The 12995-nt window shown below is 45.4% G+C and overlaps 1 protein-coding gene across 7 annotated transcripts in view; it reads right to left on the bottom strand.

The window, feature by feature from the left end:
* Positions 1–12995, bottom strand: part of Smarca4 (SWI/SNF related, matrix associated, actin dependent regulator of chromatin, subfamily a, member 4) — a 95661-nt gene that overhangs the window by 46560 nt on the left and 36106 nt on the right. For all 7 annotated transcript variants that reach the window (XM_008833551.3, XM_017798287.2, XM_008833554.2 and 4 more), the window contains 4 exons: positions 11277–11407; positions 11063–11120; positions 5758–5879; positions 2071–2221 (listed from right to left, as the gene is read on the bottom strand). In XM_008833551.3, the coding sequence (XP_008831773.1) occupies positions 2071–2221; positions 5758–5879; positions 11063–11120; positions 11277–11407 (462 nt within the window). The remainder of the gene's footprint in view (positions 1–2070; positions 2222–5757; positions 5880–11062; positions 11121–11276; positions 11408–12995) is intronic.

Raw genomic sequence — 12995 nt, 5'->3', positions numbered from 1 at the left:
GGGAAAAGCTTCTCAGAGGCAGAACATGACCAACCAAGCATGGGTGCAGGCTCCTCAAGGGACGGTCCCCTAAATTTCTCCATTCCTGTGTGTGCATGTGTAATGTATGTGCACTCACGTGTGGAGGGAGGGGTTGGTATGAGGTGTGTTCCCCAACCCCTCTGAATTTCCTCAATTACTTTCCTGACTATTTACTGAGGCAGAGTTTCACACTCATCCCAGAACTCTCCAATTTTGCAAGTCTAGCTAGCAGCTTCCCGTGGGGACCCTGTCTATACCTCCTGACTGTTAGAATTACGGGTGGCCACAACACCTGCTCAGCTGTTATATGGGTTCTGGGGATCCAAATTCTGGTCCTCAAACTTACACAGCAAGCCCTGTACATAAAACTTCTAATCCTCAGGGCTAGGGTAAGGGTTGGTGAATAGTGCACTGCAACAGTTCAGGGCTGTTCCTCCTGATGTTGTGAAACACATAAGGAAGTCTTCCCCACCCCTACCCCATGGAACACTTCAAGGCCCAAACCATTAAGAGTTTCAGGAGAGCACGCTGATGAAAACATCAAATGATGAGTGATTACCTAAATGCTATTTCAACATTAACTAAAGAAGGGCGAGGAGGTAGCTTAGTGATGGAATGCCTGCCTACCATAGCGCCCTTTTATCCCCAATACCACACACATAAAAACTTACATTTATAGGACAGGTGTGGTGATGTAGGCCTTTAATCTCAGCATTTGGGAAGCAGAGGCAGGCGGATCTCTGTGAGTTAGAGGACAGCCTGATCTACATAGCGAGTTCCAGGCCAGCTGGAGCTACAGGGAAACCCTGTCTCAAAGAGACCCCCTCCAAAAAAGGAAATTTATTTCTTATGTGTGTGGAGGAAGGAGGGAGGACAACTTCTGGGAGTTGGTTCTCTCCTTCCATCTTGTAGGGTCTCAGGGATCAGACTAAGGTCATCAGGCTTGGTGGCAAGTGCCCTGCCTGCTGAGCCATCTTTCAGCACCCCACCTATTTGCTTTTCACTAAAGATGAGTGCCACCACACCTGGCTTCCCAATTGCTTTTCCTTTCCTTTTTTTTAAAAAATTTTATGTGTATGAATGTTTAGCATGCATACCACATGCATGCAATGCCCGCATAGGCCAGAAGAGGGAGTCAGATCCCCTGAAACTGTAGTTATGAACCGTTGTTAGTGGCCATGTAGAATTGAACCCAGAACCTTTCAAATAACAGCATGTGTTCTTAAAAGTGGAGCCATTACTCCAGCCCCCAACTGTTTTCTTAATGGAAGGCTCTTTTCAAAGCTTGGGTGTTTTCCAACAGATTATATATAACATTAGAAAATTTAGACCTTTTCTGTAGAGATTAAGTAGGTTCAGGGCAAACTGTCAAGCTTCTGATTACAATGGCCTGTGGAAAGTTCCAGTGAAAGCTGATTTGCTATGGAAGGTATGTGACACAGAAAGTCTCTCTTAGAGAGAGTAAGGCAAGAACAAACAAAATCAGGGAGATGTAATCATTGGATGAGACCAGCTCCCTTCTAGACCTCAGAGAAGAGATAGGGCTATTGTACAGAGACAAAGAGAATTTCTTTCCAGGCCCCAAGAATAGGTCAGAGGTGCCTTCTCACCCCCACAAGAACCCTACACCTCAGGAAGGGTACTCCCTTGTCCAGAAGGCCTGGGTTTCGTATAGCCAGCTCGATTCCATGGTGTAAGTCGTTCTTGCTGACTCAGCACCAGGTGACACAGACTGAGTGTGTCTGTGCTCAAATCACATCCCCATCACAGAATAGCCACGTGGGACTGTGTCTGCACTGTGGGGCTCAGAAGCACTTGTTATAGACAATGCTCCCTGGCTGCTTATTAATTTAAATTCCTCCTGGCATCTAACCTACCTGTCATTAGCTGCTTCACAGGTGGGCAAACTCTGGGTCCACAGGGAGAGTGAGTGGAATGGCCCAGAGAGAAAGTGGAAAGTTAATTCAAGTCGCCTAAGTTAGCTGCTACCCACAACCCAATGTGCTACTACAGCTGTGTGGTGAGACTCCCCGCTGCATACTGCCTCACCTGGTATTGTTTGAGCACACCATTGACCATCAGAGCAGACTGCTTGTCCACTCTCTCGGTGACTGCATGGGCCACAGCATAGTAGGACTGTAGGCCACGGGCAAGGGCCTGGGACACACCATATTCATCATCTACGTCTTGCTTGGCATTCCTAGAAAGCAAACAGAAAAACTGAATGCCTTGGCAGAGAAGGGTGGCCTGAAGTGGAGTTGGCAACCTATCCCAACCCAATAAGGACCAGACAACGGCCCCCAGGATGATGTGGGTTTCTGTCATGGGCCATGGATGCTGTCAGGTCACATGACAGAAGACTGTAGCTAATGAGAAACTGGACATGACCCAAGTAAGCAGACAAAAAAGTTGCACGAGTTGGAGATCCAATCTAAATTCCTTTTGCTATTGTTTACTTAATTTTATTTTTATCTTCTTAAGACAGGGTCTCATCATGTAACCCTCTTGCCTAAGCCTCCTGAGTACTTGTAGTACAGACATAAGCATTTTATTTTTTGAGTTTAAAAAAAAAAGAGACACATTTTCCAGCCATTGTGGCACATGCCTTTAATCCCAGCAATCAGAAGGCAGAGGCAGAAGGATACCTGTTGAGTGTGAGGCCAGCCTAAGCTACATAGGGAGTTCCAGGCTAGCCAGGCTATAGAGTGAGCCATTACACACACACACACACACACACACACACACACACACACACACACGCACACACATTTTTTACTTATTCGTGTATGGGCGAGTGTGCATGTGCCATGGTGCACATGTTAGTTTTTCTCCTCGCACCATGTAGGCTCTGGCAAGAGAATCCAGGTTGTTAGACTTGGCGGCAAGCATCTTAATCTGCTGAGTCATCTCACCAGTCCCTCATTTTTCTTTCAAAGAGTGATTCAAACTGTGTGGCATGGCAACACATACCAATAATTCCAGCACTTAGGGGAGATGAAGCACAAGGATTTCGAGAATGAAGCCAGCCTGCTGGGCTACATAGTGAGAGTCAAACTCAAAATTTAAAAAGAAGGAGGAAGAGAAGTTGGAGAGATGACTCAGTGGTTAAGAATGGAAACTGCTCTCACAGAGAACCGGGGTTCGGTTCCCCACCCATATGAGGCATATCACAATCTCCTGTAACTCCAGCTCCAGGCCTCTAGTCTCCAAGGGCACCCACACTCGTGCGCTCAGACCACACCCCCAGAGACACAGACACATACAAATAATTAAAAATAAAATGAAACTTGAAAAAGAGTATCTCATGTTCAATGTTATCTCAGTTACAGAAAGTCAAACAATAAACCAAAATCTCTAAGTGATTTAAAAGTCACCACTATTAAACATGAACTCCACTGCTCTCAATGCATCAGATGTGTGCAATTTAACTTCCTCCATTTCACAGTGCGCTGCACTCTCTATTCTTGTTTTTACAGACCAGTTATTTACAGTAAGCACTGCTGTTTTTTTTATCAGTGGGTGATTTTCTGTTCTTTTTCATGTATATGTGTGCTAGGTGTGTGTAGACATATTCAGTGTGTATGAGCCAGTGTGTGGGAAGGCCAAGGCTGCCAGAGTCTTCTTCACATTCTCTCCACCTTATATACTGAGGCAGGATCTGTCACTTTAACCTGGAGTTAGCAGAAGCAGGTGATCTCTAAGCTCAAGTCAGTCTGGTCTACACAGCGAGTTTCAGGCCAGCTGGGGCTACAAAGTGAGCTTCTGTCTTAGACTTACATATACATACCAGTCCTCATGCTTGCTGCTTGCAGAGCCCTCATTTTACCTGCTGAGCCTTAAGCCTAGCCCTTATCCCAGTACCCACGGAGAGACCCATGTCATCTGCAACTCCAGGGGAATCAATGCCCTCTTCTGGTCTTCACATACATGGTGTACTTACATGTATGCAGAGAACACTCATACACATAAAAATAAATCTTTTTAGCTGGGCGTGGTGGAGAACGCTTTAATGGGTGTTTTCTCCCTTGAGTTTCTCCTGTTTTAAGGTAGATGATGAACATTGCTCATCTAAGATTCTTGGAAGTGTTTAAGATTTTGGAGTTTTTCAGATGATGGAAAATCTAGAGAGAGCCCACCAATTTTGCAATCTCCAGTCTGAAAATCCAAAATACTACAAAACTTTGTAGTTGTTGTTTTGTTTTGTTCTGTTTTGAGACAGTCTCCCTGGCCTGGGACTCTCTATGTAGACCAGGCTGGCCTCCTACAGAGTGCTGGGATTAAAGGTGTACAGTACCACGCTGGGCTAATGCTGCAACATTTTGAATTTGGAGCACTTCAGATTTTGGATTTTCAAACCTGGGCTGCTTGGCCTCCATCCTGTTTCTCTATACCAGTTCAACTTGTCACATTGGGAGCAGGAGAAATGGCTCAGAGTTTAACACTGCTTGCTGCTCTTGAAGAGGACTTGAGTTTGGTTCCCAATACCCATGGAGAGACCCATGTCATCTGCAACTCCAGGGGAATCAATGCCCTCTTCTGGTCTTCACATACATGGTGCACTTACATGTATGCAAAGAACACTCATACACATAAAAATAAATCTTTTTAGCTGGGCGTGGTGGAGAACGCTTTTAGTCCCAGCACTTGGGAAACAGAGGCAGGCAGATCTCTGTGAGTTCAAGGCCAGCCTGGTCTACATAGTGAGTTCCAGGACGGGGCTCCATGACATTCCCCACCTCAAAAACCAAAAAAAAAAAAAAAAAAGTTTTTTAAAAATTTAGCACATTAGGGCTGGAGAGCTGGCTCAGTGGTTAAGAGTACTGGCTGCTATTACAGAGGACCTGGGTTTGGTTCTTAGCTAAAAAACATTTGTAACTACAGTTCCAAGGGATCCAATGCCCTCTTTTGGCCTTTGCAGGCACTGCACAGACATGACGCACTTACATACATGCAGGTCATTCACAAGAAATAAAAATAAGGATAAAACTTTTAAAAAATTGGGACATCACCGGATGTGGTGGTGCACGCCTTTAATCCCAGCACTGGGGAGGCAGAGGCAGGCGGATCTCTGAGTTCAAGGCCAGCCTGGTCTACATAGTGAGTGTCAGGACAGCTGGGGCTACAGGGAGACCCTGTCTCAAAAAGACCAAAAAATAAATAAATAAAATTGGCACACTGATTGAAACTGTGCTTACAAGAGCAAAATGTAACAGGTACTTGCATGCCCAGCTTCAGAGCACAGGCCACAAATGTGCAGATAAAACGGCCTGGTGAGAAAACATGACAACAGCAGAGCACTCAGATACACGTGTCTCAACAAAAAGGAAAGAGATTCAATTTGAATGATGATCACTGCCACTCTCTCTGGAAGATGACACTCGGGACTGGAACAAGGTGAGACAGAGGGTAGCTCTGTATTGTCACCCCACTGTACACTGTGAGCTTATGATGACCCAAATGAGCCCTTCCCATAGGAAATCCCTTCGGAGAAAGATACATCTGCAGGAGGCAAACATTGTCGCTGCTAAGAGGACAGTGGGAATGGCTTCTAGGGAGAGGGCGGGGTACGTAGTGGCACAGGCTTATAATCCCAGCACTAGGAAGACTTAGGCTAGCCTAGGCTACACAGAGAGACCCTGGCTCAAAAACAAGCACACAATGGAAAGGCTGGGTCTGGCCACTTGTTCCAGTGCCATCTCACAGGAGCTTGCATAGGTCACGAGGGGACTGCCTTACTCAATGATGTGCCGGGCATCCACCTCCGAGACGTCGTCACTGTCTGGGTCTGGAATCTTCTTCTTCTCCTCCACAGGAAGTGTGGGGGGCTGTGCAGGCTGAGGCTGTTCTTCCTCCTCCTCCTACCAAGAGAGGTGCCATATCACCTCAGTTCCCCTAGAGTGGGTACCATACCCCCAGGTAAAGCAGATCTTACAGCTTCACTCCCCCCCGCCCCCTGCAGAGTGGGTCCTGTCTCTTGGAGTTGCTATAAATGGTCTGATTTCCCAGAAGCCTGCAAGGTCTTTAAAAGGGTGTCCTGGGGCACCTGTTGCTATCAGAAGCAGCTTCCACACCCTTCTGCCCTAGTAAAACAGGTCTTTATTCTTTGGCCATCTACTCAAGTGGCTTTCTAAGTTACTCTTTTGGATTTCATACATGATTCTGGGATTGTGCATACTCTATCAGTTAAGTACCCAGGACTGTATGTCCCAGGATCAAGCATTCATACGCTCCTGCACAAATCATACAATTCTACAGGTTCACAGTGGATTTTTCTTATCATAGAACTGCTAGAGAGTTTTTAAAAATTGAATGTAACTGCTGTACATCTATAATTCCAGCTACTAGGCACTTAGATTGTAAATTTGAGGTCAATCTGGGCAACAGAGTCTAATCTTGTCTCAAAATAAAATTTAAAAAGGCCCAGCTCTATAACTCAGTGCTAAAGCACTTGCCACAAATGTGCCTGAAGTCTGACCCACATCGTGCAGTTCATATATTGTTTTCCTATCAAAAATGTGTTAAACAGTTCTAATCAAGCTCTGACAAGGATTCCCTAGGGCCATGCAATATGATTCCAGATGATTAAGAACAAGCAGGAGGATCGTGCCAACGAATGGGAAGCAGCAGTCACCTGACAATCACAGCATGACTGAAGTGAACAGGGGCAGGGCTTGTGATTAAATCCAAAGAGGTAAGAAAATTTCCTTCCCAAGAGACATGAAGTTGAACAAAACTGACAAAACATGTCCATCTCAGAGCTCTGATAATAGCCAGGCTTACCACAGCCTGAGAAACATTTGTCTTTCAGAAGCAACTAACTTCTTGGGGAATGGGGATGTGGGCTGGTGTTAGGAGTAGCACATTTACTTGTGGTACTTCCATCTAGCCTTCCATCCCCCCAACCTCAAGTGTGCTGTGATGAAGATCGAGGGCAGCAGACAAGGTTGCCAGGCTCCCCCCATGTGGCAACATGGTGTGGGAAGGCACTATAACAGAGCCATGCCCATGCACAGGGGACCCAAAAGGGTCCTGGGAAGGTGCTTCCTTCAGCAAACGGGAAAACAGCTCTGACCTGCACTGCTCCCCAGTGTACAGAGTCATAGCTGGAGAAGGCCATTCAGGGCTTGTACAGGATTTTGGCCGGATTACATGGACCTGTTACTAAGTGACCTGGGTTCAGTTCCCAGACCCACATGATGGCTAACAATCATTCCTAATTCCAGTTCTATGAGATTGGATGGCCTCTTCTGGCCTCCATGGGCACCAGGCATGCACATGATACACTTACATACATGCAGGCAATACACCCATACATATAAAAAAATAATAAATATAATATTTTAAAGAACAAAGTGGAGAGAAATAGAGGAAGGTATTTGAAGCCAATCTCTCACTTCTAAATGCACACAAACACATGTATATGTTCGCCTGCACACACACACACACACACAGAAAAAAGAATTGGAAAATCAAAAGCAAAAAAAAACCAAACTGGGAACTTACCAGATAACACTTTCAAATAACCCATGAGTAAAAATGGAAATCACAAGGGAAGTTAGAAAACATTTCAGATTGTTGGACTAGCAAGAGGCTTAGGGGTTTTGTAAATATTGTGCAAACTTGACAACCTGAATTCAATGCTAGCAACCCACAGTGAAGGAGAACTGACTCCCATTTTGTCCTCTAACTTACACACACACACAGCATGTAAGCACCCACATTCATGCCACAAAAATCATATGAATATACAATAGTAAGTTAAAAATAATATTAAAGGCCGGGTGTGGTGGTGCATGCCTTTAATCCCAGCATTCAGGAGGCAAAGGCAGGCAGGCCTATGTGAGATTGAGGTCAGCCTGGTCTACATAGTGACTTACAGGGTAGCTGGGGCTGCAGGAAGACTCTGTCACAAAAAAGTCAGTAACAAAGCTCATCAAAATTTATGAACTATACAATGCATGAACAAGGCTCTAGCGTTGATCCCCAGCAGAGAAAAAATAAAATTGAACAATAACCTTTTTATGAAGCTGGGTGTCCAGGCACAAAACTACATTCTCAATTCTCGGGAGACAGAAGCAGGAGTTTATCAAGACTGAGGGCCATCCTGGGCTATGCACAGTGAGCAACCACCTCAAAATCAAAGCAGAACCAAAGTTCTGCAGCTCAAGGATACCTAAAGTTTCCAGGTTTCAACACTACATATATTTAAAAGGCACAACAAATTCACACCAATAACCTAAGCCTAGATCAATCAACAAACTGAGTGACAAATTTGAAAAAAAAAAAAAAAAAAAAAAACCAACTGAAGTCATCACTACCAATGCTACAGGACTATAAAGACCGTAAGAAATTATTAAAGACAACTTTTGGGGCTGAGGTGACAACTCAGTGGGTAAAGCATTTGCAGGCAAGCACGAGGACCTAAACTTGGATCCCCAGAACTAGCATCAAGCTCTGTAATCCCTGTGCTCCGATTCTGAGATGGGATGCAGACACAGGCAATTCCCCACAAGCTTGTGGGCCAGCAAGCCCAGAGCACACATCAGTGAACCAGAGACCCTGCCTCAAATAAGGCAGAGGGCAAACTTAAGTTGTCCTGACTTCCACACACACACTGTGGCATATGCGTGCCTGCACCAACACACTCAGACATATGGATGTGCATGCACAGACACAGAAGAGAGAAACAAAACACACTGGAAGAAGGTATTTGCAAATTATACATAGGGTCAGACTTGTGTGGCTAGAATAAAGGACTCAGAACTCATTAGGATGACCACCTAATTAAAACCAGGCAGAAGACTTAGAGAGACTTCCATTAAAGAAGATATACCAATGGTGGAAATGTGTATATGAAAAGATGCTCAACATCACTACCTACTAGGATAATGCACATCCAAATCACAATGAGATACCAGCATATGCCCACTAAAATGGCCATAACTGAAGAGACAGACAACACCAAGTGTCGGTGAGGACATGAAGAAACTGGCACCCGTGAAATGGTACAGCCACTTTGAAAAACAGTTTGGCAGTTTCTTAAAAAGGTAAACATAAACTTACCATGTGACCCAGCAATTCCACTCCTAGGTATCTACCCAAGAAAAATGAAAACATATGTCCACACAAAAACACGTTTGTGAATGTTCACAACATTATTCATCATAGTAAACAATGGAAACACAAGTGCCCATCCATTGGTGTATGGGTGAACAAAATGTGGCATAGCCACACAATGAAACACAGGACAGGAATAGAAAGGAACAAGTTCTTATGAACAGGACACATGGTTGACCCTCAAAAACATGCCTCATGACAAGAAGCCCAGTGCTGATGATTCAATGGCATCCTAAGTCCATCTGTAGAGGGTGTTCAAATCTAGAGGTTGGGTGCCCATCAAATTACAGAACTCAGGAGACTTCAACTAGAGGATGGCAGGTTTGAGGCCAGCCTGGGCCATACTGGGAGACCCACTCAACAAAACCTCAAAATGAAAACAAAGTTTTGTGGGTTTCTGGAGCTAGAGGCAGAGGAACAGCTTATAGATGCAGGGGTTGCTTTCTGGGGTAACTGAGACATTTTAACACTAGTGTGAGGTGCTGTTCCACCAATTCCCTGACTACACTAAGAAACAATCTGCACTTTCGATAGATATACTTTATTTAAGTTACAGCTCGATAAAGCTGTTAAAGATTAGAACAAAATGTTGGGCTTGAAGAGATGGCTCAGCAGTTAAGAACACTGGTTGTTCCTGAAGAAGACCTGGGTTCGAATCCCAGCACCCACATAGCAGCTAACAATTGTTGGTAACTCTAGTTCCAGGGGGATCCGACAGTCTCTTCTGACCTTCACAGGCACTGCACGACACGGGTGCACTTACCTACACGCAGGCAATACACATTAAAAAAAAAAAAAAAAAAGTAAATAAAATAGTAAAAAAAAGAAAAAAAAAAAGATTAGAACAAAATGTTATTTGCTAGACAAGATTCTGCACAGCTACAATCCTAGCTGAAGCAGGAGGCACACAAGTACAAGTTACAGGCCAATCTGTGCAAAACAGGAAGACTCTGTCTCAAAACAAAACAAAAATGTGGTGTGTGTGTGTGTGTGTGTGTGTGTGTGTTCACCTAAGACTCATTACACAGTTGACAGGTGGCCCTCAATACTCCAAAATATAAAAACCAAAATCCATCTTTCTAGCTGGGTGTGTGTGGTACACGCCTTTAATCCCAGCACTCAGGAGACAAAGGCAAGCCTCTGTGAGAAGTTCCAGGCCAATTGGGGCTCCAGGGAGACCCTGTCTCAAAAAGCAAGCAAAAAAACAGATAAAGTCACCTTTCTAACATTACAACTCCATAAGGAAGAGCTGGACCAAATGGTAAGCAAAGCTGCCTAACAGTGCTGGGAAAGAGAGGATTATGAACTGGAGTTCCTGGCCTGCCCCAGGGAGGGGAACACAAATCTCAAGGAGGAAGCAGAAGTGTTAAATGGGACAATGCTGTGTGGCTCCAAGCGGCTGCAACAACATATAGGGTGCTTGGGGATCAGGAATGGGAAAAAGCAGCACACAGAGGAAAATGTTCAGAGAAAGATGCTCAGAGGACTGTTGTTTAGGAGAATGGTCAGAAAAGGATGCTCAGAGAAGATGCTCAGAGGAGGGGTTGCTTAGAGGAAGGGTACTCAGAGGAGCTGTGTTTAGAGGAGAATGCTCAGGAGGGGTACTCAAGAGAGCAGATGCTTAGAGGAGGATGCTGAGAGGAGGGGGAAGGAGCTCAGAGGAGGATGTTCAGAGGAGGGATGCTGAACACTTGAAACGTAGCTAAGGCAACTGAGGAAAGGACTCAAGCTGAGTCGTCTCAAGTAGAAGCAGTCACATGTGACGTGGCTCTCATACACATCAGCACAACTCTGTAGTACATTCCAGGCAAGCTCAGGACTTAGATGCTCTGTCACACCATGCCCAGTCAGCACAAAGGGCACAGATAGGCACAAATGGGGAGGATAGTCCTTGGGGTTGGAAAGGGCAGAAGGGGCATCTTACCTCCTCCTCCTCTTCAGAGCCACTCTCTTCGCTATCTGATCTTGGAGCTACTTCATACCTAGACAAAATGCCATGTATGAACACAGCCCTCCTTACAGTCAGCAGATTCACTCCAGCAAGCTGGCCCACACCAAAGGTAACCACCACATCCCAGGAAAGAGGTGCCCATCAGCAAGGAATCCTGGCCTCAAATAGACCAAGATACCCAACTTACCCTGGGTTCATCTCCAGCCAGGCCTCCAGCTGCCCAGCTTTTGGGGCATCTGTGCCTGTTAGGATCTTCCCACTCTCCACATGGATCACTTTCACAGGGAGGTCACTCATTTGGCTGGTCTCATCCAGAGGCTGAAACAGAACCATTGTTACAACACAAGGATCCCCAACTTCTTGGACACACAAAAAAGGCCAGGCCTAGAACATCATGAGGATGCACACCTGAAATCCCAGCTCCAGGGAAGCTGAGGCAGGAGCACAAGAAGATGGAGGCCAGCCTGTACTACAAAGAGACACCCTGTCAGAAAACAAGAAGCTCACATTGCCCCTCCATGATGAAAAGTAGAGGTAAGGCTAGGAATAGGAATCCTGGGGCTGTAGGGACCAGACACAGAGGCACACAGCACTAATCCCAGAAGCTTCATTCCCATGGATATGTGTTCTGCCCGCATATGTGCAACAAGTATGTGTAGTGTCTGCAGAGACCAGAAGAGGGTGTTGGACCCTTGGAGTTCTGGAAGGTCTTATTAGGTGCTGGAACTGAACCTGGGGCCTCTGCAAGAGCAGTCAGTACTTTTTTTTTTTTTTTTTTTTTTTTGAAGCAGGGTCTCCCTGTAGCCCCAGCTGTCCTGGAACTCACTATGTAGACCAGGCTGGCCTTGAACTCACAGAGATGCGCCTACCTCTGCCTCCCAAGTGCTGGGACAACAGGCGTGTGCCACCACGCCCAGCTAAGAGCAGTCAGTATTTTTAACTGCTGAGCCATCTCTCCAGCCCCTCACACTTTTGACATGTTCTTCTTGTTACTATTTTAAGACAAGTTTCTGCTATACAACCCAGGACAGCCTTATGGTCTTTCTGTCTCAACCTCTTAAGTGCTGGAATCACAGGTATGTGATTCACCTATCTTGTGGGTTTTGTTGTTTCTTTCATCTTTTCCAAATGAGTGTGCTGAGGGCTGGACTTTAGCTCAGTGGTAGAAAGAATGCTTGCCTAGTAAGCACAAGGTATTGAGTTCAGGTTTAATCCCCAGGAGCGCACAAACACACACACACACACACACACACACACACACAGAATGGTGCACAGAATGAGACTGGCTGCCTATAGGGAGTGGTGGGAACAGTGTGGGTGGGTGGTAAACCCTCTCAGAATGGCCAGTGCTGCCTAATGCTGGCTCCTGGAACCAAGTTTGCAGTGCATGAACCAAATGAATACACGAAATGAGCAAGGACAAAGAAACCACACTATTGAAGGGAGAAGGGGAGAGTCACCCCAAGTAACTTCACAACACAGCATTTGGAACACATTCTCTGAAAGAAGAACTAAAAGCAAAGGCTCAAATCTAGCTGGGAGACTGTCTAGGAGTATGCAGCAGCTACTCAGAGTAGACATGCAGTGTATTTAGCCAAGTCCATCATTATTTTAGAAATAAAAAGCGGAGTTATATCAAAACTGAAGTCATCAACTGTAAAGCAGCACATGTCTACAGCATCAGCTGCCTGGAAGGCTAAGGTTACATGAAGATTCACAGGAAAAACAAAGCAATTAAGATGAAAATAATGGCTGGCAAAACGGCTCATGCTATTTCAAGTCTTGAGTCCACAAATCCAAGACTTGCCTAGTTAACAGATCTTGTATTAAAAAGCCAAATGAGCTGGGCATGGTGGCACTCTTGGTAGGCCAAGGCAGGCTGATCTCAGTGAGCTATAGGCAGCCT

This window comes from Nannospalax galili, unplaced genomic scaffold (genome assembly GCF_000622305.1).
Source record: "Nannospalax galili isolate Female #2095 unplaced genomic scaffold, S.galili_v1.0 scaffold1436, whole genome shotgun sequence".
NCBI lineage: Eukaryota > Metazoa > Chordata > Mammalia > Rodentia > Spalacidae > Nannospalax > Nannospalax galili.
Note: the sequence above shows the minus strand (reverse complement) of the source record. Positions and strands in the feature narration are given on the sequence as shown.